The sequence below is a fragment of the Anopheles stephensi genome, chromosome X, assembly GCF_013141755.1.
Source record: "Anopheles stephensi strain Indian chromosome X, UCI_ANSTEP_V1.0, whole genome shotgun sequence".
Taxonomy (NCBI): Eukaryota; Metazoa; Arthropoda; class Insecta; order Diptera; family Culicidae; genus Anopheles; species Anopheles stephensi.
Window position 1 is genome coordinate 8,065,999 of NC_050201.1, and position 22,073 is coordinate 8,088,071.

Sequence of the window (22,073 nt, forward strand, 5' to 3'; positions counted from 1 at the left end):
AAACCCGCTAACGGATAATCAAAACGTGATGCAAAAATTGCATAAAACTCACACTTAAATTAATTTAATTTATTTTAATTAAAAACTTGTCAATAAACGCCAGGTCATGTCATCATACGGAAATTCAAATTGATTTATCAGGTCTATCGATAAGTTATGGCGGTTTTTATACATGCGTCATATAAGAAGACATTTTTTTTAACTTTATTGTAATTAATGACGAAAATTGGATTGCTTAAGGCAACTCAAAACGTAAAGCAACGTACGGTTACCGGGGACATGCTTCCTTCTCGCTGCTCAAACATTCATAACGCCAAGATAATGTTGTGCATTTGGTGGGACCAGCTAGATGTGGTGTACCAACGACAACTTATGTATTTGAGTAGCACATTAAAGCAAAAAAGGCCAGGTATAACAAAACCACGCTACCTGTAGGCACAAAAGCGGGATTTTTTACCCCGTCCACTATATTGCCCGGATATTGCACCCATCTGACTACCATGTGTTCCGGTCGATGGATGGTATTTCAAAATTAATCGTTAATGCTTCTTCCACAATAGTGGATGGTTCGATCTACTGCTTAGCTTTAAACGCTTCCAGGATCAGCAGATTCTCATTGTATTCGTTTTGCCTTCATCGATTGCTTGCCGGTCGAGTTATGCGAACATCAGTGATCGAAAATTATCGGACGTGATTGTGATTCCAGACGATAGATGGTGCTATGGTATGGTGGAAATTGCGATGTGTATTAATCGTCCACAGGTAATTGGCGTCAATTTTTATCCTGTAAAAAATTTTGCTGAACAACGTAGAATGCGCAAATTTAGCTAAAATATCACATTTCCGAGAGGTGGTATGTGTGACTGAAGTACCGAGCTCAGTGCAGTGAAATAGTCCTATAAAAACCAGGCTACATGATGCGAGATGTCAAAAAGATTTCGTTAAAAGGGGGGGGGGGGGGGGGGGGTATTTGCGAAATGTTTCCGTCAAAATCATCTCGGTTCACCTACCCGCGTTGTTTAGAGCAGTTCATGCTATCTCTCTCTTCAACTGATATCTACAATGGCAACGCATGGAAAGTGACAGAGAGGGCTAGAGGACTAGAGAGGGCTAGAGAGAAGCGAAATCTTTCCGAGATTTGAGCTCGAGGAGGCGAAAACTTTTTGACGAATACATTTCGCATTACCTCCCCCTTTTTGCGAAATCTATTTGGCATCTCGCGTCATGTAGCCTTGCTTTAAGGTTCGGATAAAGCTTTGGTAGGTTTACTTGTTAATTAGATAGAGCGAGAAAGCATTATGATTTGGTTACAAGGGGATACATATGAAGGGAGGAAGGGGAAGGGGGGGGGGGAGGAGGGTTTGCGAAAACCTCATGTCAAAAAGATTTCGCCTTATCCAGCCAGTTTCTCAGCCAGTTTTCGCTTCTCTCTAGCCCTCTCTGTCACTTTTTCCGGGTGAAGAGAGAGAGATAGCATGAAGTGCTGTAAGCAACGCGGGTGAGTCGCCCCCCCCCCCCCCTTTTGACCGAAATCTTTTTTGCTGATCGCCCTGGCTTTAAGGTAAATGAAGAAGAGAGAGAGACAGAGAGAGAGAGAGAGAGAGAGAGAGAGAGAAAATAGAAAAAACAGAGCTTTTATGAACAGCAAGTGAGGGTGAGGTAATAAACAACTGTCTGCTGTGAAACATATATTGTGAGTTTGTGGAGTCTTATATTAGTCCGAAATGTGTATTGTCTCCTCCGATCACTGCACCTCCGACAGACGACAATAAGAAAAGCGCTAACAATCCTAGCGGATGGAATAAATGATTAAATAAGCTACAGAGAAGATTTGCTGCTAAATCTTATTTAATTAATAGAAATCAATTCACGCGTGAGTTTTGTGCAACTTTTGCATCACGTTTTGATTGTTCTTTTCACATAATCCTGGGACGGCACAAACGGAATCAAAGATTGTTTTCAATCGCCGTTAAGCGGTCCACGCATAGCAAACTGTGTACCTCGCTCTCGCTCACTCCCGCACGCTTGGGTATTGCGGACCCACCAACACAAGCACAGATATAGTGCACAGCCCCCGCACAGTGTGTGTTCAGCAAGGAGGTGTAAATGCGCGTCCAGGCAACTGTCATGCGAAACGTCATTTGGAAAGCCGCCAAATACCTGTGTGAACCAGGCTCTGGAAAAATTCGTCGAACCGCTCAGTTGCACGTAGTTTGAACGCTTGAAGACGCGCTTCTATTAAAAGCTAATTAAAACTAGTAAAACGCAATGTCGAAACTTCGCGTATATGCACGTTACCCGAAGGTAAGCTTCATGGTTGTGAGACTTTCTGGTTGTTTTCGATTTTACTGTGTATTTTTAACATATTTTATCCGTTTACCGGCCCAAACTATCTAGGGGTGCGCGGAATCGTCGGAAGAGCGCAGCTTGGAAGCTTATGCTGGATTGGACCCCATGGGCGTAATTAGCTACACGGAGCATATTGCTTATAGCCGATCGATGGTAAGTTAAGGCAAAGAGCGCGTATCTCAACGGTCTCATGGTCTCATGTGGTGATAAACCTTTGTCTTCCAGCTTCCAGAGCATCGTTTGGCGGTGGGCGACCAGGTGCTGCAGATAGGGACTCTCCGACTCCGAGATGTTGTACTTGCAAATTATACCGGACGGTTGTTACCGAAAGACATCAGACTGGCCAACACTATGGTAATCAAGAAGCGGTACACCGGCCAAATCTACAAGGTAGAGATTGCACACCGCCTGGACGGTCCACCACGCCCGTACGTGGTAGTGCATATTGCCATGCGCCGTTTCCGTAAAAAGAATCCGGCAATGCGTGCCCACGCCGAATAAAACGTATCGCTTTGGTTGATTTCACACAGAATAGGAAATAAAGCATACCAGGAAGCTAATTAGCTTTTCAGTAAGTTTGTTTTGGGAAGGGGAAGAGTCATAGACATCCGAACAGATCGTGTGAAAGAATACAGGTAGAGGATGCAGGCTTCCGTTGGGTGATTGTCGCATGTGCAAAGGGGACTCTATGTCCTTCATCTGGTGGTCCAGTTCGGTGCCCGTATCTGGAACGACTTCGCTACCCAGATGCTGCAGCCAAGCTGATCGTAGGAGCTGGAACAGGCTTTACCTTACCTCACCTCTTGGTTCTAGCTAGTGTACCCTCTTCGCTCCTTGAACCAAACACGGACAACGGTATCAACATGCTTACGGCGTCGTTCGGTTCTTCTCGGTACTTCCCGCGCTGGACACTTAATCAACTACTGCCCATCCTGATTTGGGCTTTGGCTTTAGTAAAATTATGTCACAGAAATCCAGAAACGACAGGCCGAGAGACCTCTCGAGGTTTTAGTGCCAAGGAGGAAGAAGGTGAGCGATCAATTCTAAGCCTAGTAAGAACAACTCTGATAATGCTTGTTGTATGTTTTGTCCATTCCATTACTTTTACCATAAATGGCCACAGGCTCACTGGGAGAATCTTCTTCGTGTCTTGTTGGTTGTTTCCGACCTCGAGTCATCACTGCCGTTGTCTGAGTCTCCGTGGCGGATCAACCTAGGAGCGGAAGAAGCGGCCAGTCGGGGCCTCGTCGGCGAGGGAAATTCGGTTGTTTCCTTCTAATTAGAGGAGGCTCAACTGCCATTCCGCACTCTTCTTCTCCTTCTTCGGTGGCAGTACAACTTCGAAAGGTCTCACCCTTCAATTTCTGTGACAGGATTTTACCCGTAACAAGGTAGTCACAGCCCTGCGTACGGGGAGGCGCGGTCCGAATGGGATTCGAACACCGTTCCTGTGCCGTATGGAGACCGGCGCCGTTGACGGCTCGGCCACCGGACCACGGAGGCCATTCCGCTCGGGGCGGAACTCTCCTACCCGCAACACGTTCCTGCTGACCGACTTGGGCAGCGTCCCCATACCGCCCAAATATATGCAAAATCGAAAATCGAACCACCGGATTTAATCGGACACAACGTACCTTTATTGAATGCGGGAATCAACTACGGGATATGCAAACATCGAGCCCGAAAATGTACACCGAGAAAATCTGCATCACGCTGCTGCATAGTATGTATAACACTTTGAGTTTATTTAAGTTATTGGGTTTTTGTTTTCTTTTCCATCTTACACATCCATCATCCATCCATCCGTGCTCCTACCACACGTATTACGGGTCACGTGTCCACCACGTGCTCATTGAAACAATTTGGATTCTGTCTGTGTGTGTGTATATATATATGCGAGAGCCGGGAACCGGGATGGTGCTGCATTTTCCGTATTCATATAGTTTTCCAATTTTCACAACGTTTTGGGGGGGAGAGGGTCACTTGTCACACAATATTGTTTGCTATGATTCTTCTGCCTTTTTGATCTTTCGATCTCTCGAAAGGGGTTGGCTATATGTATATATGAATAGTTTTTTGTTTCTTCACTTTGTTGCTGTGCCGTGAGTGTTGCCACCCCCGTTTTTTTCCCCGACATAATGCCCTTTTTTGCCTGTATCGATTATTTTCTTTACCTGCTATCTGACGCATACATGTTATCATCTTATCGGGTTTTTGCTGATCGTGTTTTGGGTGTATAATATTAACCTGGTCCGGTACCAGGTACGGTGGCGAGCGGCCTAACGACCACCATCCGTACACTGCAGGGAATACTGAACTGTTATTTGTGTGTGTCTGTTTTTTAATGAGTTGAATAGAGCTACTTTAAGTAGTTTTAACTGCCTGCAGATCATTTATACTCTTGCTATGTATCTGTCCTATTCCTTCTCCCGCCCCCGCCCGGTATAGATCGTTCAAAGCCAACCCAAATGGCCAAATGATTTGAAGTTTGAATCATTCAATCAATCCACATCCCTCATACATCCTTCCAGCTGCGCATCGCCACCCGTACGAATAGTGTTGTAAACTCGCCCAATAGGTGATGTATATATCTTTCATGTATATATATCTAGTTTTGCCTTTTTTGTTCTCATTTATATATATAATATATCTATGTATATATGTATATTATTTTCGCATCTCGTCCGTCTGTGTTTTTTTCCTCTTGCTTGATTTTCTTCTACCAGCCGTTTTCGAGCGAAATATCTTTATTGCGCGATATTATTAGCTGTGTTTTTTTTTTGTCTCCTTTCCTTTTTTATATCGTTTCTTTATATTTTTATGTCTTTATAGTTTTTTTTTTTTTCATTCACCGGGGTAGGGAGAAATGTTTAGTTTTTCGTTTCTCACTTTCACTTTTCGTATTTCGATTTTTTGTTACCTTTCACCGGCTAGCAATAGCAATGTCTACATTAATCAACCATGTTACACGTATATAGGGTTTTGCTTTTGTTTCTTTGCTTTTTTTTTTGGGAGGGGTTTTTGCTTTTCTATGTTTAGTTACTATAGTTGGTTTATATTTGCTACGTTTCGTTCTGTTTTCTTTTTGTTTCAATCAGGGTAAGTGTAATGGTGTGAACCATATGTGTCTATTATGTATGCAATCACTCTAGTTTCAGCGCCATTTTTCCACCAAACACGTGTTTCAACAATTTTACGTACCCTTTCGGGTGTGTGTGTGTCTGTGCATCCTAACATCGCAAATTATAACATAGTCTCATTCACAATCAACAAACAACGACTTAACCGTGGTATATAATTCTTGGTTTAAAGTTTGCGTTCTTTTAAAAACTCTTGTTATCGTGGGTAAAGCAACGTAGGCAGGAAGGTCGGGATGCGAGAAGATAAATGAAGATCAAATCACATAAACTAGCAAAAAAAAATATTAGGGAGCTTTATCTGCTCGCACTAGTAAATAAGGAACGTACCCGGACGAGAGAACCATTGAACGGTAATGGCTGCCATTGGAATGTCTAATGATATGTTACCATACGAACCTAACGAAAGCACTATACCGACTAGCCCGGACCGATTGAAACCAGTTCATAGGAATACGTAAACACGTCTAACGTATGCTCCAAATAAACTGCCGCGTAACGATGGGAATGACAAATTGGGAAGCGATCACACGTGTAAACCTCGACATCCGGTTCCGGTGCTTCCCCATAACTAATTTCCTAATTATCTGGGCCTTGGCCATTTGGTCGTGGGTAAGCAGTACAGCTAGAGGAAGCGATATAATACTATACTTAAGGTAGCTTGAAGTTATATGTATAATCATCACCGTCGCAAGTACTGGATTGGTTACCGCCACACAAAGAAAGCTTGTATAGTTGTATGTACAGTGAGATGCTCACCGGGCAATTGGCGTAATGGGGTGTGCAGGTGCAACGTCTTGACACAGCAGCTGAAGGGTGATAGTAACCAACACACCTACCCATGGTGGCTGTAAGCATTTAACGGATAAGCTTAAGGGAGCCTGATTTAAACAAAATTGCTATATATCGCCACCACCAACACTCGAGCACAAGACTGTTCGTGTGTAGATACGTGTGTGTGTTTTTGGATAGATTATGTGCCCTAGTCCCCTAATTAATATCTTACTCTGCAACGCGCTTTCACGTAGACACCTGGCACACAAACACTAACGATACAACGTGCGTTTCGGTCATTCGGCTGTAAAAGCTAAGTATTGCTGCTGACTGCACAATTGTTTCTCGTCTGTTACTACCGTACCGTGCTGGACCGATCTTGTTAGACCAAACCGAGGAAAGGAAGCTTTCAATCTAGCAAACGAAGGGCAATGTCGTAAGACGCTTCACATGGTTGAACGAAACCGAAACAGGGTACATAGCAACTTAAATCCCGGTTTTGTGTGTGTTAGTTAAGCTTAACAAGCCGGTCGCGCTGTGCTGGTAGATACAGACACCAGGGAGAAACAGTGTCATCTCTCTCCCTGTCTTTTTATCTCGTCCCTCTCTTATCTCATCCAGTTCTCTTTCTGTGTGTGTGTGTGTCTGTGTCGTTTTTTTTATTGTCCAACTAATATAATTCAATAACAGCTATAAGTTCCCTCTATGGTATTATATGTAATGCATGCATCCGTATGCACATGTGCATGTATCAATACGTAATAGTAGCGTAGAATCCTGACTCTGCGTGTCTGTTTGTTGGTTGTGTGAGTATTCAGTATAGTGAGTATTTAACATCCACGAACTGGTCAGCGATGGTTTTTTTTTTTAGTTGGAATCGGAGTCAGAATCACTCGGTGCGATCGGTGTGGTTGCCATCGGTTGTTCTTCCTGGATCGGTTGCTTCGTAACGGTGGTCGCTGCTAGGTAAGGATTTAACGACTCACCGGTAGTATGTTCAATGCCAACACTACGCCATGAAAAAAATGGGACAGGAAAAAAAACAAACAGGTTAGATACGGTTAGGTAAGGTCTAGAGGCAACTGGTACTCACCGGTACTCATGACGAGCGAGATAGCGCACATACTTCTCCGGCGGTTCGTCACTCTCTGAGTCCTGCACGCTGACTGAGCGCACCGTCGTGTGAGAGGCTTGCGTCGCCGGCATCGTAAACTCTACGTACGCGTACGGTGCCAGCTGTTCCGGGATCTGGTCAAAGCTGGTCAGTGCCATCCGGCAGACAAGCTGATGCGTTGTGTAGGCACCCTGGCCTTCCTTCGGCAGCCGCGGACATCGCCACACAATCGCACGATGGTGATGCTCATACTTTGCCTGCCCGGACGTTACCTCGATCAGCGACTCCTGCAGCGTATCGACCGTGCCCAGAATGCGCTCGATGCCCTTAATCTTGCCCGTACGCCGATGGGCCGATTTCACCGAACCATATCTAGGGGAGCAAAAGCAACTCGTTAAATGTTTGCAACGCATTGCCTAAAACCGGACGCTTAGTCCTACCTAAAATGTTTCTCTACGCGAAACAGATAGATCCAGCACTCGGGAATAGGGAAACGTATCGAGACATCTTCGCACGGTATCTGGCCCAGCTTGCGGGATGCAAACCCGGGCACGAGAACATCCGCACGCAACTCCACCTTGTTGCCCGTCACACACCACGTCGCCTTCAGCTGCAGTGGCAGCTCACGGTTCTTGGGCGGTCGGATACGGAACCGCATCAGCTCGATGTAGCACGCATCCGGTGGCTTAAACTTGATCGTGCGGCTACGCTCGTACTCGTCCTGCTGGACGCAGGTATGAAACTCGACACCCTCCAGCCGAATCCACTCTTCCGTCACCACCGGTATGATGTCATGGCGGCCGACCACCTCCTTACCCTGACGCCACAGATCGTTCACGCCCAGCTCAATGTCGGGCATGCCTGGAAGGTTTGAGGAACAGAGCATTAGCTTTCCTGAAGCAACCAATCCCACCCTTATTCCACCTACCCGTGAGGAAGGCGAGGAAGAACAATCGGACACGTGCGATTTGCTTCATCACGTGCCCTTCAGCGTCCTGCTCGACGTACAGCTCGTCCACCGCCGTCACCTGCACCTCCTCAGTCTTGTACGTGAGTGCCCGATCCCGATGCACATTCATCTTGAACAGTGCCTCCTCAATGCATACCGAGAACTGCTTCATATCCTCGTAGTTCATCGAGCCCAGCTTAAACAGCTGCGATATCTGGGGCGCATGCTCAACCGGCAGTCCAAGCTTTTTCAGATCACTGCCCAGCTCTTTCACGCCCTGATAATCGCCCTGGATAGCGTACGCCGCAAACTGGCTCAGCTTGTTCGTCAACCGTTCCGCCTTGGTCACCTGGCCCGGTCTCACGCCCGGTCGCTCCTTGTAGAACACATACTGCAGCTTGATCGTGAAGATCTTGCCAAAGTTGTCGTACTGCTGGGCACCGATCTCCGACACCGAGTAGCACGCCTGCAGCGGTAGCTCCTGGAACGGTTCCTTATCCGTTGCCGCGTTCAACAGCTGGAGCACCGGACTATCACCCTGATACACCAACCGGATGAAGATCTTCTTCCAGAACCGTTGTCCGGTGATCTTTTTCTTGTTCGGTTGGCGCAGCTGCATCTCCCACCCGTCGCCGTGGTAGATGACGCGCGGGAAATCTTCCAACGGTTGCGACACATCCTCGTCAAACAATGGCGTCGGGGGTGTTTCCTGCGAATCGGTACGCTCCAGCTGCGGTTCTGTTTAAGATGGGGTGGAGAGAAATTCAAGCTCGCACTCATTCAAATCAAACCAAGGAGAGACTTCGTTGTACTTACTATCCGGCATGCTCACGGGAATGGGTTCACCTTCATCGCTGCGCTCGAACGGATTCACCCGCGGCGAAGAGTCACCAGAGTAGATGGAAGCCGTCTGTGGGCTCTTGGGTGGTGGTGCTAGCGCTAGAGCCGAGTATTGTGTCTCCACGCCTTCTTTCGGCCGAATTACCACATTAAACTCACGGCCTTCGTCCGAATCGCGCGAGTGCGATCTTCCGAAGGGTGTGCCCTGTAGGATGAAGTGCACATTAAACAAATTTGAAGGCCATCAAGACAGCGAGTGTTCGCCAGACAAACTAAGCCTAACTGTAGAACAGACGCAATGCTCAACTTACCTCCGGAGCAGGCGGTGCCTGCATGCTCAGGAAAGGATCATCGAAACCATCGTCGTTACCGAACCCATCACCCTTCGCATCGTCGAACCCACCCATTCCACCCGGTGCTCCTGTACCCCAAGCATCACCACCGAAAGCGTCCAGCTCGGCAGCATGACCACCTCCTCCACCGAGGTCACCGTCGTCTAGGAAGATGTTCTCCGGGCGTCCCGTCGCACCAGTTGTTAGTCCACCGACACCACCACTAACGCCAGTCTGTTTGCCCTCGAACTTGGCCGCGAACGAATCGAACGCATCCGGTTCTGGCGGGTGATGCGAGACCATCGTGTTGTTATTGTTCGCCAAATTGGTCGCCCCAAACAGCTCATTAGCGTAGGCTAATCCACTGTCAACGGATGGTGCGACCATCGCCGGTTCCTCATCGTCTACCATTGCGAACGGATTTACCGTGGCACTACCGTTCGTACCGCCTATCAGCTGATCCTGCAGCGTCTCACCGTAGTATTGTGTCGCAGCGCTGGCCGGCGCTTCGAACAGCGTCGTGTGAGGTTGCTCCACATGGTTGTAATCGATTGGCTCGATTGGTTCGGCTGGCGCAATCGCGTCTTCCGGAGCCGTGTCCATCTCCATCTCGATACCGCCGATCGGTGCACGGTCGAGCGTCGGCAGATTAACGATACTGCCCGACACCGAGCTAGGTATATTGCCGGACGTAATATTCGACCCAGTCGGGCTGTACTCGGACGATACCTCCGAACGCATGGCATCGCTCGGATCCGATGCCGGTGCAACCTCCAGCACAATCTCAGGCGACGGTTCGATGAAACTTTCCGGTGCGGAATGGTCTTCCTGCAGAGGTTCCTCCGGCAGTGGTTCCTCCTGGTGTGGAACTTCCTGTGGAAGGGGCTGTTGTTTTTGTTGTAGCTGCTGCTGTACGACGGCCGGTGGCGGAGGTTTCGGTGGTGGAACTGGAGCAACTGGTGCTGGCACTACCGTCGGTACGGTCGCCAACGGTTGCACAACGGTAGCCAAATTCTCCGCCAAGTTCGGGACGAATGCTGCCTCCGATCCGGTTCCGGCTGCCGCCGGCATACCCCCAAGCAGATCGTCCAGATCATCACTTAGCAGGTCCGGTTTCGAGGGCCTCGGTGCCATTGCAGCCGTGGTCGGTTGTGCTGGCTGGGAGAACAGTGACAGAATGTCTTCCTTCGTTTTCGGTGCAGGTGGCTTGGGAGGCGCGGCCGGTTTCGGTGCGGGACCCGTACCGAACAGATCGAACAGGTCCGGTTCTTGAGCTGTTGCAGCAGCAGCAGCAGGTGGTGGATTGACCGGAGACGATGCCAACGAACTTTTCGGGGGAGCTGGTCTTGGTGGAGGAGGCCTTGGGCGAGGTGGTTTCTGCACCGGCGCTATAGTATCTCCCGCAGCTGGTTCATCCGCAAACGGATTGTCACCGGTGGCGGAGGATACTGGGTCCCCGGTGCTGCCCGTCATCAAATCTCCAAAATCTCCCGGCGTGGGACTCGGCGAGTGAAGGTCACGCATCGACACTGGGCTCGGTGTACGGGTAACTGGGATTTTCTGCAACAGATTGGTGCTGGTCTGATCGAGCTGGTCAGCGATCGAACTGATCAGCTGTTGAGTGGCGGTCGAAGGTGGTATCGGACGGGGTGGAACAGGTTTGTGGGGTCTGGGACCACCGCGCGATAGTTCGTCCTCGCTCGAATACAGCGCTGCCGCACCGTCCGGATCCATCAGGGCGGCCGTAGTGTTCGATCCTAGGTGCAGGTGCGTCGGTTTCGGGATAATCAGATCATCCTCCTCGTTGATTGTGGTGTGGAAGAAGTTAGCATTTGCGCCACCATTTGGCGCACCTACGGCTGACCCTAGCGCTGGATCCGGAAGGCCCACAGCTACACCAGTGGGTGCCGCCGTAGACGTCATTACATGATCGCTAGCGAGAAATAGTTGTGCACCGGACGTCACTACCACTGGATCACCAACACCGAACAGATCCATCGCCGAGGTGACGGCCATCGGCATTTCCTCATCGCCTCCACCACCAAAGTCCGCAAACGGATTGCTACCTCCACCTTGCGCGAGAAACGGATTGTCCGACTCTTCACCACCCGCTGGACCATCGTCCCCGAAAAGGAACGGGTTCGGCGTTGGGTCGTTGCCTCCCAACGCCTCATCATCCATTAAGAAAGGGTTCGCCATTTTCGTTTAGAAAGTTAAGCACACGCACCTACTGATCAATAAGCTCACTCTCGAGAAGCTTAATTTCAGCCCGTCCCGGACCCAGGCTCGGCACAAACGACGTATCAAACGGATCGATGTCCTCCGGCTCAGCACCACCAATACCCAGATCGAGTGAACTGTTGCTGGCCTGCGGTGTTAATACCTTCACAAACACGGAACTAGGTTCCGGCGCACCGTCCGACAAGATATCCGAAACTACACTACTCTCCTTGGCCACCGGCGGTATGAGCTCGTCCTCGAGTAACTTTAACTCGGCCCGACCTGGCTGCAAATTAACTGCGATCGATGTGTCGAAAGGATCCGCCTCAACTTCTACCCCGCCACGTGCAGGAGTTAGCACCTTCTGCAGATGTTCTTCCTCGCTCACGCCGAGCAGATCCGAACGAGCGGCAGGTGCTGCTGCTGCTGCTGCTGGGAACGAGTCGGCACGCGGATCAAACTCCGGATCAGATAGACTGTGGTGTAGAGACGCACTGTTTAACTCCTGCTCTAGCAAGCTTAGTTCAAGCTGTGTCGGTGCCACCGACGGCACAAACGAAGTGTCGAACGGATCGGCCTCTACGTCCGGTAGCGATGGTTCACGGTTGTAGTATGGCGTTAGTGGTTTCTTCGCAATTGATTGTTCGCCGTCGAGCTTCAGTAGGTCCGGTGTTGGTACGGCAAATACTACCGACTTGCTACGGTTAGCACTACCTCCTACCGTACCTCCGTTGCCGATGTGCAAACTAAGTGATGATTTGCGTTGTGCTAGTGATTGAAAATCTTCCTCCGTACGTTGCTCCTCTTGGGCTGTGCGAGCCTCTTCCTCGGTTTCACCACGGGGATCAAAATCCGGATCACTGAGCGAGTGGCTCAAACCACTGCCACGATCCGTGAGCAGTTCCTCCTCTAGAAACTTTAGCTCAGTCTTACCCGGCGCAACAATAAACTCAACGTCCGAGGTATCAAATGGATCCGCTTTGGAGGATGCAGATGCTGCTGGAATACCTCCCGCCGTACACTCAAGTGGTGCGTGTGAGATACCGGCTAGATCCGAACTGCTACCAGACAGCAAATCCTTGGTAAGCGTACCCGACCCGGCGACCGAAACCTGCAGCGAACTATGTTGATCGACAGAGAAGAGATCCGGCGTGCTGGGACGCTTCTCGTCCCGCTCGGCAGCGCGTGGATCAAAGTCAAAGTCGTCCTCGGGTACTTCCGGTTCTTCGGCCCGGGGATCAAACTCGTCGTCTTCAACTGCGGTGGCTGGCAGTATTCGTTCAACGAACCCGGTATCGAACGGATCGTCTACGGGAGCGTCTTCGAACTCGTCTAAATCAAGTACCGGTAGATTAGTGTTGCTTGCAGCCTTGGTTCGATCTTTAGAACCTAATCACACAGAAAAGAAAAAAAAAGAAGAAGTGTAATGAATTCATGAAACCAAATAGCTGCTGTACTGTAAAACTACTTACCAGCAGCTTCTCCGATCAGTAGCTCAAAGTCGTCACCTCCAGCGAGGACAGGTGTGCGTTTCTTAAGGTCGTCAAACTCGTCTAGATCGACTGCCGGTGCAGCACTAGCGTCTGCAGCCTCCTGGCGAGCTTCAATCTGCTCTTGTTGCTGCTCTTGTCGTTGCTTTTGAAGTGTCAGATGTAGCGATACACTTAGATCGATCGAAACGTCCGCCGGTAGATCGGCCGAATCATCCAACAAGCTAAATGCAGCCGGTTCCTCTACTGCAGCTGGCTGTTCCGAAGATTTACCTTCCGCCCCAAATCTTGGCTCACCTTCGTGCCGACCCTGCTGCTCACTCTCGTCAAAACTCGCTAGCAGTAGGTTCTGGATACCACGCCTCTGTCTATTAACTTTAGTCGAACCGGTGCCAACACTCTCAACCCGTCCGGTAAGTACCTCGACAGCCGATCCGATATTAACGATCTTCTTGCCCCGCTTCGAAACTTCCGGGCCCTTGATAACTTTTTCCGCGTACGAGGTGTCAAACGGGTCCTCACCCTCGAACGATTCAAGTACCGGTGACTCTGGGACGTAAGCGATCGGTAGCTCACCACTGGCTATCGCATCGATGTACCCGGTATCGAAGATATCTTCCTCCGCCTCGGAGTTTGGTTCCGATTCCGATAGCTCAACGACGGCGTTTATTAGCTCCTCCGCTGCCCGCTGTTCCTCCTTAGCCTTTTCCGCTTCGGCTGCCCTTTCGCGTTCCTCCTGCTCGCGCCGTTCCCGTTCCTCGCGCTCCTTTGCCTCCTGCTCAACCTTGGTCGGAAGCTTCTGGAAGAACGAGGTGCTCTTGATGCGGTCTAGATCACCCTGGGTTTTCTTTAGCACCGAGTCAATGCCACTGGTGAGGGCGGCAAACTTGGACCATTCCTCGTCGTTTTCGGACTTTTCGCTACCGCCCGGCTGGTCCTCGCTGTCCGATGGTGCCGCCGAGTTGAGCGCCGACTGATTCTGGTGCTCCCGGCGATACTGCTCGAGCTCCTCTTCGGTGAACAGTTCCTGATCTTTCTTCGATTTTTTGCCTTTCTTTTTCTTCTTCAGTCCTTTGGGTAGCTTAAGCATTATCTAAACTACCGAGACATCGAAGCGTCTGAAAATGTGAAAGCGAGCAGATCGAATGTTAGCACTCATTAGTACATAATATTGAAGCTAAGCTTTAAAAAAACCCCAATTTCGCATCAAATAAAGATATCACACATCTGTGCCGTTTCGAACGAAGTCCAACACTCCACTCACTACAAAGCTGCTGTTCAAACACACGGAAGTTGCTATCCCAACTCCGACACCCTACAGTGTTTTTGGCACTGCTGACATCTAGAAAACATTACATAATTCTCCGAAAACCTGGCACAGTTTCTCAAGACTGCACACTGTTCAAGGTCATACGTATTTTATCCAATAAGCGAATCCTTTTTTTCCCTGCTCTCCATGCTGATGTAACTGCTCTCGTCCGGCAAAACCGGCCACCAGTGCGGTACGCTCATCACCACTGGCACAATACCGTTTCTTCCGTGCAGGACTCACTGGCAGGATTCGATTAGCTCCTAACCTTACTTCATTTGCATCCAATAAAACTGCACCATTCACATCCGCCCATCTCGGTGCACCACCGGATAGTTTGAAGGCGAATCCTGGCAGGAAATCTATATATCCTTTTTGCTCTTCCCGTCAACTAAAAACAGGTCCTCGTGATGACCCCGGGACCAATAAGAAGTGAGAACGGTACACATCACCACCACCGTTGCACGCACCGTCACTAACGAGAGGACTTCGGGTAAAGCTGATTCTGAGCTTTCAAGGAAGCGGGCTACCAGAAAGAAAAACTGTAATACCGCCAGCAAACAAGAGCCGAGCGGTAGAATGGGGGAAGAACACGCGTGCGTACATGTTATTTGTCTACCGATGGTCCAAACCAGTGCTGTCGGAGTGTGTCTGAGAGTGTTAGTGTGGTTGCAGAGAGCAAAGAAGAATGGAATATGATTCTGGACCTTCGGATCAACGTGACTCAATGGTAGAGTCCCATTATCCTCATCCACATCAGGTGATACTTCCTTGATATACTTGATAAGATGAAGACAAAAATGGATTCCACCAACCCATCACCACCAAAGTGCAGGACAAAGGGGGGGTAGTCTTCTACATTTTTCACCGGTCTGATATTCACTATACACACATAGCCAGCAGCTGAAGAGCTGAATTCTTCAATTATGCACCTTAATTGAGACCGTCCGTACATTAGACGAAGCAGTACATCCATCACCAAGGACCTACGGCCTTAATACGGTTGATTGGTTTCTCGGTGTAGGTTGATCGACTAACACCGCATCCGTGCCCCCTGTCTACACCCCCGCTTGTACTCGGGATAGGATATTGGATGGTACGGCCACATCTCACCAGACCCCAGCTCTCGGGCCTATCCGTTTTGCTCCATCGCAATTCGCGCAAACGCTCCAACAGTCACCACCTCAGTCACCTTTCCCATTACGTTCTCGCTAGATATTCTCACGTGATGTACACATCTTGGCTGCTGGCGAAACCCCGCAGGACCACGGTTGGGGAAAGCTGTTGGGCAATCCTCCCAACGTTCGATTGCGCTCGATACGCCATGGTATCGATTTTGCCGGAAATTTTGACACATTTTTCACACGGTAAGAGCAAACTCATAAAGTGCCAGCGCCGTCGTGTGAATGCAAAATGACTGCGGATGAGCAACCGTTAATTATCCGCAGCTTGTTCCGTGTGTTCTGGAGGGTGAGAATTTTTCAAAGCTCAGATGTGGTTGCAGGATGACGTTATCTCCCGGGATGTTAGGCAACTTCATACCGAAAACTTCTCCTCGGAAATGATATTAAGTTTCCGACAAGTAACATCAGTTTTTTTTGTCGTCTAGGAGTTGTCTGAAGCAGGGACGACTCCGTGTCACCAGAGTCGTTGTTATTTTTGATGTTTTAACAAAAAATATATTCCCCATTCCCGTCCAGGCGGCCGTCTACTTACGTCTCCTCTGGAACGGTAAAGCATAGGAACGCCTTTGTCACAAGCGTGTTGACTGAAGGTGTGTGTTTCACTTCACTGTCGAGATATCTCGGCGAGGTTGTCGACGCTGGTCAAGACACCCGTTCGTCCAGTACTACCCGGGATATATCGCTCCTATCGCACAAACACGCACTACACATACGTCTCCATAACCTGCGTATCAAATTTTCTACCAAAAAAAAAAAGAAGGATATTCCGATATCCGTATTAGTCACCCGGAGGATAATGCACAGAACAACCAGTCCCGTACAGTGTATTATCCCGTACACTATCGATTGTTTCGCTAGATTGTGCCAGCTAACCAAGCTTGAGGAAGAGGTTCTTGAGTTTTTTCTACAGACTCTCTCTCTCTCTCTCTCTCTCTGTTACCCTTGCTACTCTGTACAGCAACACACGCCCCTACACTGAACGATGGCAGGGACAAGAACGTCACTTGGCTCTTGGCCTGTTCGTCTGTTCTGATGCGACCCAAGTGGACAGCACTCTCGGCATCCTATTTCTGCACGAAGCAAGGCCCGCTTTACTGTACACTGTTACTGGGCGAATGTTTGTGTGAGTGTACATGTGTATGTGCGCCAGCGCACATCTGGGCGTACGTGTGTTCGTGTATGTGTGTGTGTGTTTCTTCGAGTGGGAGGATGAATTTTTCTTCATGCAACGCACGCGAAAGGTGGATTGAAGACAGTTTGACGGCGCGTTCAAGTTATCGGATGTGTTAGAACCCCTCTTGTTAAACCTACGGCAGAACTTAACATATTCCAGCGGAATATATCGTTTCCCTATCGCTATTCCCTTTCGGTTTGTTAGTTTTAGAACTTTTAGCTCTGGTCGCACACCTTACTTCGCTGATACTACGCGGCACGCACACGGGAAGCCTTTCGGGTGAGTACTGACCGACGATAGCAGCTCGACCATCAGCTCGACGCGACGACCGTTTCCAGTGAGTTTTCAGTACGAGAGGAAAGGTTTCGTGCGGTGGTACGAATTTTCCGACTTTTCCGCGTGCACATGCGCACCAGATTAGTGTCAGCGTTCGGGCAATTGGTCTGTGCCGTCACTGATGTGCGCTGATGACGTCGAAACGATTTCCAACCGCCATACCGTTCGCGATAGCGATGGCACTAGGTCGTCAGCATAATTCCAGCTGAGAAACAAATCCACACAAAACTACGTTGGTTGGGCTAAAAAGAAAAACTAAATCAGAGTTGCTACTCTTTATCAAAGTACATCAAACAGCAACATACAGAAGAAAAAAAAAATCAAGTGTTATTACCATTCTTCTGGCCTCCGTAATCGATTCACCAATTCAAGCTTCATTCTACTGGAACAAGGGATGTGTGCGTCGGCGCACTGCTGCTGCCAGTCACGCTTCCACGAGTGCCTCGCATCCTTTCCAGTGACTCGTCGTGGTGGCAGATTGCATAACATGCAATTTTTCACCTCCCCTTACCCATAGCACCGTACTGCATCAGCGCTGTATGCGCGGGCACACACTTACAAAGGGAAGCGGACGCACACGGACACACGGCGAAGTACCTGTAGGACCATTCGTAGGCTGACCTCGTTTTGCTCACGAGTATAACACCTCCACAAGGTTCAGACAGCTATTTCGAATATTCCGATAACATGGTAGTAGAGTTATAGAATTCCCTTCGCACTACAACCTCTAAAAGTCTCGAGAGCCTGCCATTACTGGCTTTCTGTGACTTGATTTTACCCGTTGCTGGATAGTCAGTATATATGCGTAGATGGGATTTGAACCTCGGTCCTGCCGTGTCACTTCCGTATTGTGTGACATCCATCTGACAGTAAGGGGACAATAGGAACGGTGAATGCTGGATGGAATTCAATAGATTCCGCCCGCAAGCCAACATGAGTTTGACGGCACTGATCTGGCAAGGTGTTCATCCTTTGCCAAACATACCGAGCCGGGGCTGTGGTTAGGCCGGGCATTTCATAATTGATTTTGAGGTTCGCTAGATGGACTGCAGCTCACATGGGCTCAGTCCAGCTATCGAGCATTGTCCGTATCTTTCAATCTTACTTCTCCAACACTCTTGTACGGTTTAAGCGGTACGTATTATTTAGTATCTTTCATGTTTAATGTAAATATTTAAATTTAAATTTAATTGTGTTATTTATTTGAACGTTTTGTGATATTATGTTCGTTATTTTCTATTTCTATTTAAATCTTTAGTAGTTTAATATTTAATCTTTTTTCATCTAGTTTTGAGTGCTTTAAGGGCATGGAAGAACCAGTATTGAAATTGTCCCTGATGTTTCAAGAGGAAAGCAACAGAATTTTAAACACCAGGTTTATGGGGCCCATCAATTTAACGGATTCCTAGTTTTAAAATTAATTACGGACTTAGATCAAATTTATACCTCCGACAAAAGAATTTATACCCAAAATTATTATGTTTAAACGTATTATAAATTTCTTATACTATAAGATAATTCTGTGTGGTAAAATCCGTCAGATTACACGTAAAGATAGGTATTATAGAAACGCCCGTAAACCTAGTGTTAAGTAAAATGTTAAAAATATATCAAGTAGAAAGTATATTACTGTATCACTTTACACCTAATTATCTTCCATCCAGGTTTCAGAAGACAAACCTCGTTTGGTTCATAGTCAGGATTTTTTTTTTCTTCAAAGTAATAGCAGTCTTTGTTTATATTCCCCCTGGAGTTGGTCAGTTTTACATAAAACTATTGCCTTTTTGTATAACTAGTTAGTAAAGTTGATAAAAATTGTTATATTAAAATCAAGCAAGTTAGGTCATGCATTTCACCAGTTTTTGCTTATTAATTGACACAAGCAGCTGATTAAGATCTCAACCGGTAATGGTATTCCGGTACGAGCCGAACGTCTTCACTGGTTAGGAGAGTATTTCGCCTCCCTAGCTATCGTATCCACCACATTTATCGAAGGCACACAATGATTGCGAGGATTAATTAAAGCATATTCTAACAGTTTTGGCTCGAATCTTTAAGTAAAGCTTTTCATACTGTAAACCCTATAACGAAAGGCCGGTGGGTACTTCAATACTCTGGACAGTTAGCAGGTGCCAAAAGTTATAGCTTATTCATCCGTTAAACCATCGCTTGAAGAGTTATAACACAACCATCGATCGAATGTTTCCATCCCCTAACCTTAATGAGCTTAAAATTGAATCTTGGGCTTCGCCGTGCATGCATCATCATACCACCAATTCTTAATATTACGGTAATACTGTACCTTTTCCCGGGCATCGGCACTGTGCAGCTTCATGCAGAGATCGCAGTACGAGTTGGTGTGCTCGAGTGTGTAGTACTGCTTCCACCAGAAGTACCGGACGTACTCGGTTGGGTTGTCTACCAGGTAGCGCAGGTAGTCTACCAGTTCGTTCACCGTCCCATAGTCCTGTACGTCGATGTAGGAACCGGGTGGCATGAAGCGATTGTAATCGGCACCACCGTACACGACCGGCACAATGTTGTGCTTGAGCGCGTTGTACAGCTTCTCGGTAACGTAGTCGACGCAGAGTGAGTTTTCAAACGACAGATAGAACCAGTACACCGTGTCCAGCATCTCTTCGCATTCCGGTTTCCCACGGGGACACCTAAAAAGGTAAGTGGTGTAATGGTAAAGCTCGAATGAGATAGAGACAGAGAAAGCTCACGTTAAAGGACCACACGTTCCATACACGTCCACCTCGAACCCGCTCGATTGCATCTTCTTCACCAGCCGATCACGCCCAGACAGTGCCCCACAGTGCGATACAAACTGGGCCGCCATCTTGTGCTTGGTGCTGGACACCGTCTCCACCAGCGTCGCATTGCTAAACTCGTGGAACCCGTTGCGCCAGCTCGGGTACACGGCCGGACTGATCACTTCCCCACTCTCCAGATCGACCACGTCCAGATAGTTGAACAGCACGTCCGAATCCAGCCGGTACGTCATCGTCCAGTTGAAGTACTGCCCGTCCAAACTGAGCATGTGCTTGGTGTGGGCCGGTGACTCCATCAGCGCGGCCACATACACCTGATGCGGGCTGCGCACCGTCGGCAGCGGTCCATCCCAGCTCGTCGCAACGTGAAACACGACCGCATCGTACTCGGTGACGGACGGCAGCAGCTGATGGTAGCTCGTCATCACACACTCCGTCACCGGGCAGTGCTTCATCGCAAAGAACTCCGGTCCGAGCGTTTCCGCCTGCAGGCCCCACCGTTTCTCCTCGAAGAAGCTGGTGTACAGCAGTATGTAGCGGGTGCGACCGGTCCGCCCCACTTCCTGCTCGATCCGCTCGGCCCGGGCACGGTTATGGTCTTCCAGCACCTTGTACGAGTTGATCGTTTCCAGCATGCATTTGTCGTAGATGAAGAACAGGCATATCACCAGCACGGCAGCACCGAGCAGTACCACATGCCTTACCGGCATCTTACGGCTGGTGCGCAACACGATTAAGACAGCGTACGGGTTAGATATTCGAACGGGAAACCCGGAAAGGTGATTAGCAAAGTGAACTTACTCCAACAGCATAACCATGGCGAGCAGCTAGACGGACGGCGTACACTTCCAGAACGGCATAAAGCCACAGAATCAATAGTGGTGGCCCATGTCGATACATCGCGCCCCTATCGATATCAAGCACCAGCCGGGTTCGGCTCTTTCTTTCCTCGCTGCTGATAACGAACCCAGCGCTGATAAGGCACAGAAAAAGACCACTTGAACACCATTGCTCATGCAGTATCGCTGCTGACCGGCTAACATAGCATTATGCGTTGTTTACTTTAAAGTTTGGATCTGTGACGTATCGTTCCCGGGTGACAGTAGATATAAGGGAGGGCATTCTGCGCGTGTATGGGTGAGACCGTATAGTCATCGGAAGAAAACGTTAACCGACGCTGTACGATACTGTACCGATGATCGTACAGTTTTTTCGTTGTAAGGTTCTGTGAAATTTTGTATGAGATTTGACTGATGGCCAAGGCTTAAGATTTCTATCGAACGATGGAAACAAATATTTTTCTTTGGAAATTTTTACAGATACAACCGTATCGTAAGGAAGGAACTACGTAGAGGTGGAACTACTTAAGATTTTTTGTTTAATTTATACAATTTTTACCCGAGATACACGATTCTCAACTTACGAGTACTTAATACTTGAGTTTAAAATGATCTGCTCTTTCTCACAGCGATATTATTCATAACCCACTCACTGTTATTCACCCCCAGCGATATTATTCATAACCCACTGTGGGTTATCATCGCCGTAGTTCATATCCTACAGCAACCAATGAAAAACTTTTACGATCGGTTGGCGAACCGCTTTCTTGTAAAGCTCTATTTCGGACTACATAAAATAAGGACCACTAGGCAAATCCAGGGTACATACATCGAGAGCTCTCAGCGAAAGCTAAAAAAACTGAACATTTTACGTCAAAAATAATTTGGTTCATATTTTCACGATGTTTTTTCGTTCTTCGTGCTATCTCTCTCTTTCTCTTCGACCGGAAACTCCCATGGCCTCACAGAGTAAGTGACAGAGAGGCCCAGATCTCAGCTCAAGGAGCTAAAACCTTTTGAGCTGCTCCTATTCGCGCCCTTTATACTCTTGCGCTGAGTCATCCAAGTCGACTAACATTTATTTCTTTTTCCAGCCTAATCCTAACTCGCTCAACCGATCTCTTAGCCTGTCCCTTTCCCTATCAACCTATTTTTCACTTGTCTATCCTAATCCCTACACCATCAATAGATTTTAGCAAACGTTTGTCGAAACGTTATTTTTTTCTGACAAGTCGAGCGACAAGACAATCAT

At 48.3% G+C, this 22,073-nt stretch overlaps 4 protein-coding genes across 12 annotated transcripts; 1 reads left to right on the top strand and 3 right to left on the bottom strand.

Annotated features, from left to right (window-relative positions):
• The first annotated feature begins 2,113 nt into the window (after positions 1-2,113).
• Positions 2,114-2,920, top strand: LOC118517400. Its single transcript, XM_036063464.1, has 3 exons — positions 2,114-2,304; positions 2,398-2,502; positions 2,575-2,920. The coding sequence occupies exons 1-3, from the start codon at positions 2,269-2,271 to the stop codon at positions 2,848-2,850; spliced, it is 417 nt and encodes a 138-aa protein (XP_035919357.1). The 5' UTR covers positions 2,114-2,268; the 3' UTR covers positions 2,851-2,920.
• Positions 2,921-4,479: 1,559 nt separating this feature from the next.
• On the bottom strand, positions 4,480-11,725 carry LOC118517401 (protein stoned-B). The gene is made up of 6 exons (XM_036063466.1): positions 9,475-11,725; positions 9,140-9,368; positions 8,303-9,061; positions 7,815-8,235; positions 7,354-7,746; positions 4,480-7,269 (listed from the first exon to the last, which is right to left on the bottom strand). The coding sequence occupies exons 1-6, from the start codon at positions 11,692-11,694 to the stop codon at positions 7,128-7,130; spliced, it is 4,164 nt and encodes a 1,387-aa protein (XP_035919359.1). The 5' UTR covers positions 11,695-11,725; the 3' UTR covers positions 4,480-7,127.
• On the bottom strand, positions 11,691-17,310 carry LOC118517403 (protein stoned-A). 9 transcript variants are annotated; one of them, XM_036063468.1, is made up of 4 exons: positions 17,106-17,310; positions 16,231-16,438; positions 13,188-14,323; positions 11,691-13,104 (listed from the first exon to the last, which is right to left on the bottom strand). In XM_036063468.1, the coding sequence occupies exons 3-4, from the start codon at positions 14,293-14,295 to the stop codon at positions 11,723-11,725; spliced, it is 2,490 nt and encodes an 829-aa protein (XP_035919361.1). In that variant the 5' UTR covers positions 14,296-14,323; positions 16,231-16,438; positions 17,106-17,310; the 3' UTR covers positions 11,691-11,722. The 9 variants fall into 9 exon arrangements, with proteins under 9 accessions (XP_035919361.1, XP_035919364.1, XP_035919362.1 ...); XM_036063471.1 differs by having other exon boundaries at positions 17,111-17,153; XM_036063469.1 differs by having other exon boundaries at positions 17,010-17,135.
• A 1,079-nt stretch (positions 17,311-18,389) lies between these two features.
• On the bottom strand, positions 18,390-21,057 carry LOC118517404 (alpha-(1,3)-fucosyltransferase C). Its single transcript, XM_036063478.1, has 3 exons — positions 20,784-21,057; positions 19,935-20,699; positions 18,390-19,874 (listed from the first exon to the last, which is right to left on the bottom strand). The coding sequence occupies exons 1-3, from the start codon at positions 20,798-20,800 to the stop codon at positions 19,436-19,438; spliced, it is 1,221 nt and encodes a 406-aa protein (XP_035919371.1). The 5' UTR covers positions 20,801-21,057; the 3' UTR covers positions 18,390-19,435.
• Between the last annotated feature and the right edge of the window lie 1,016 nt (positions 21,058-22,073).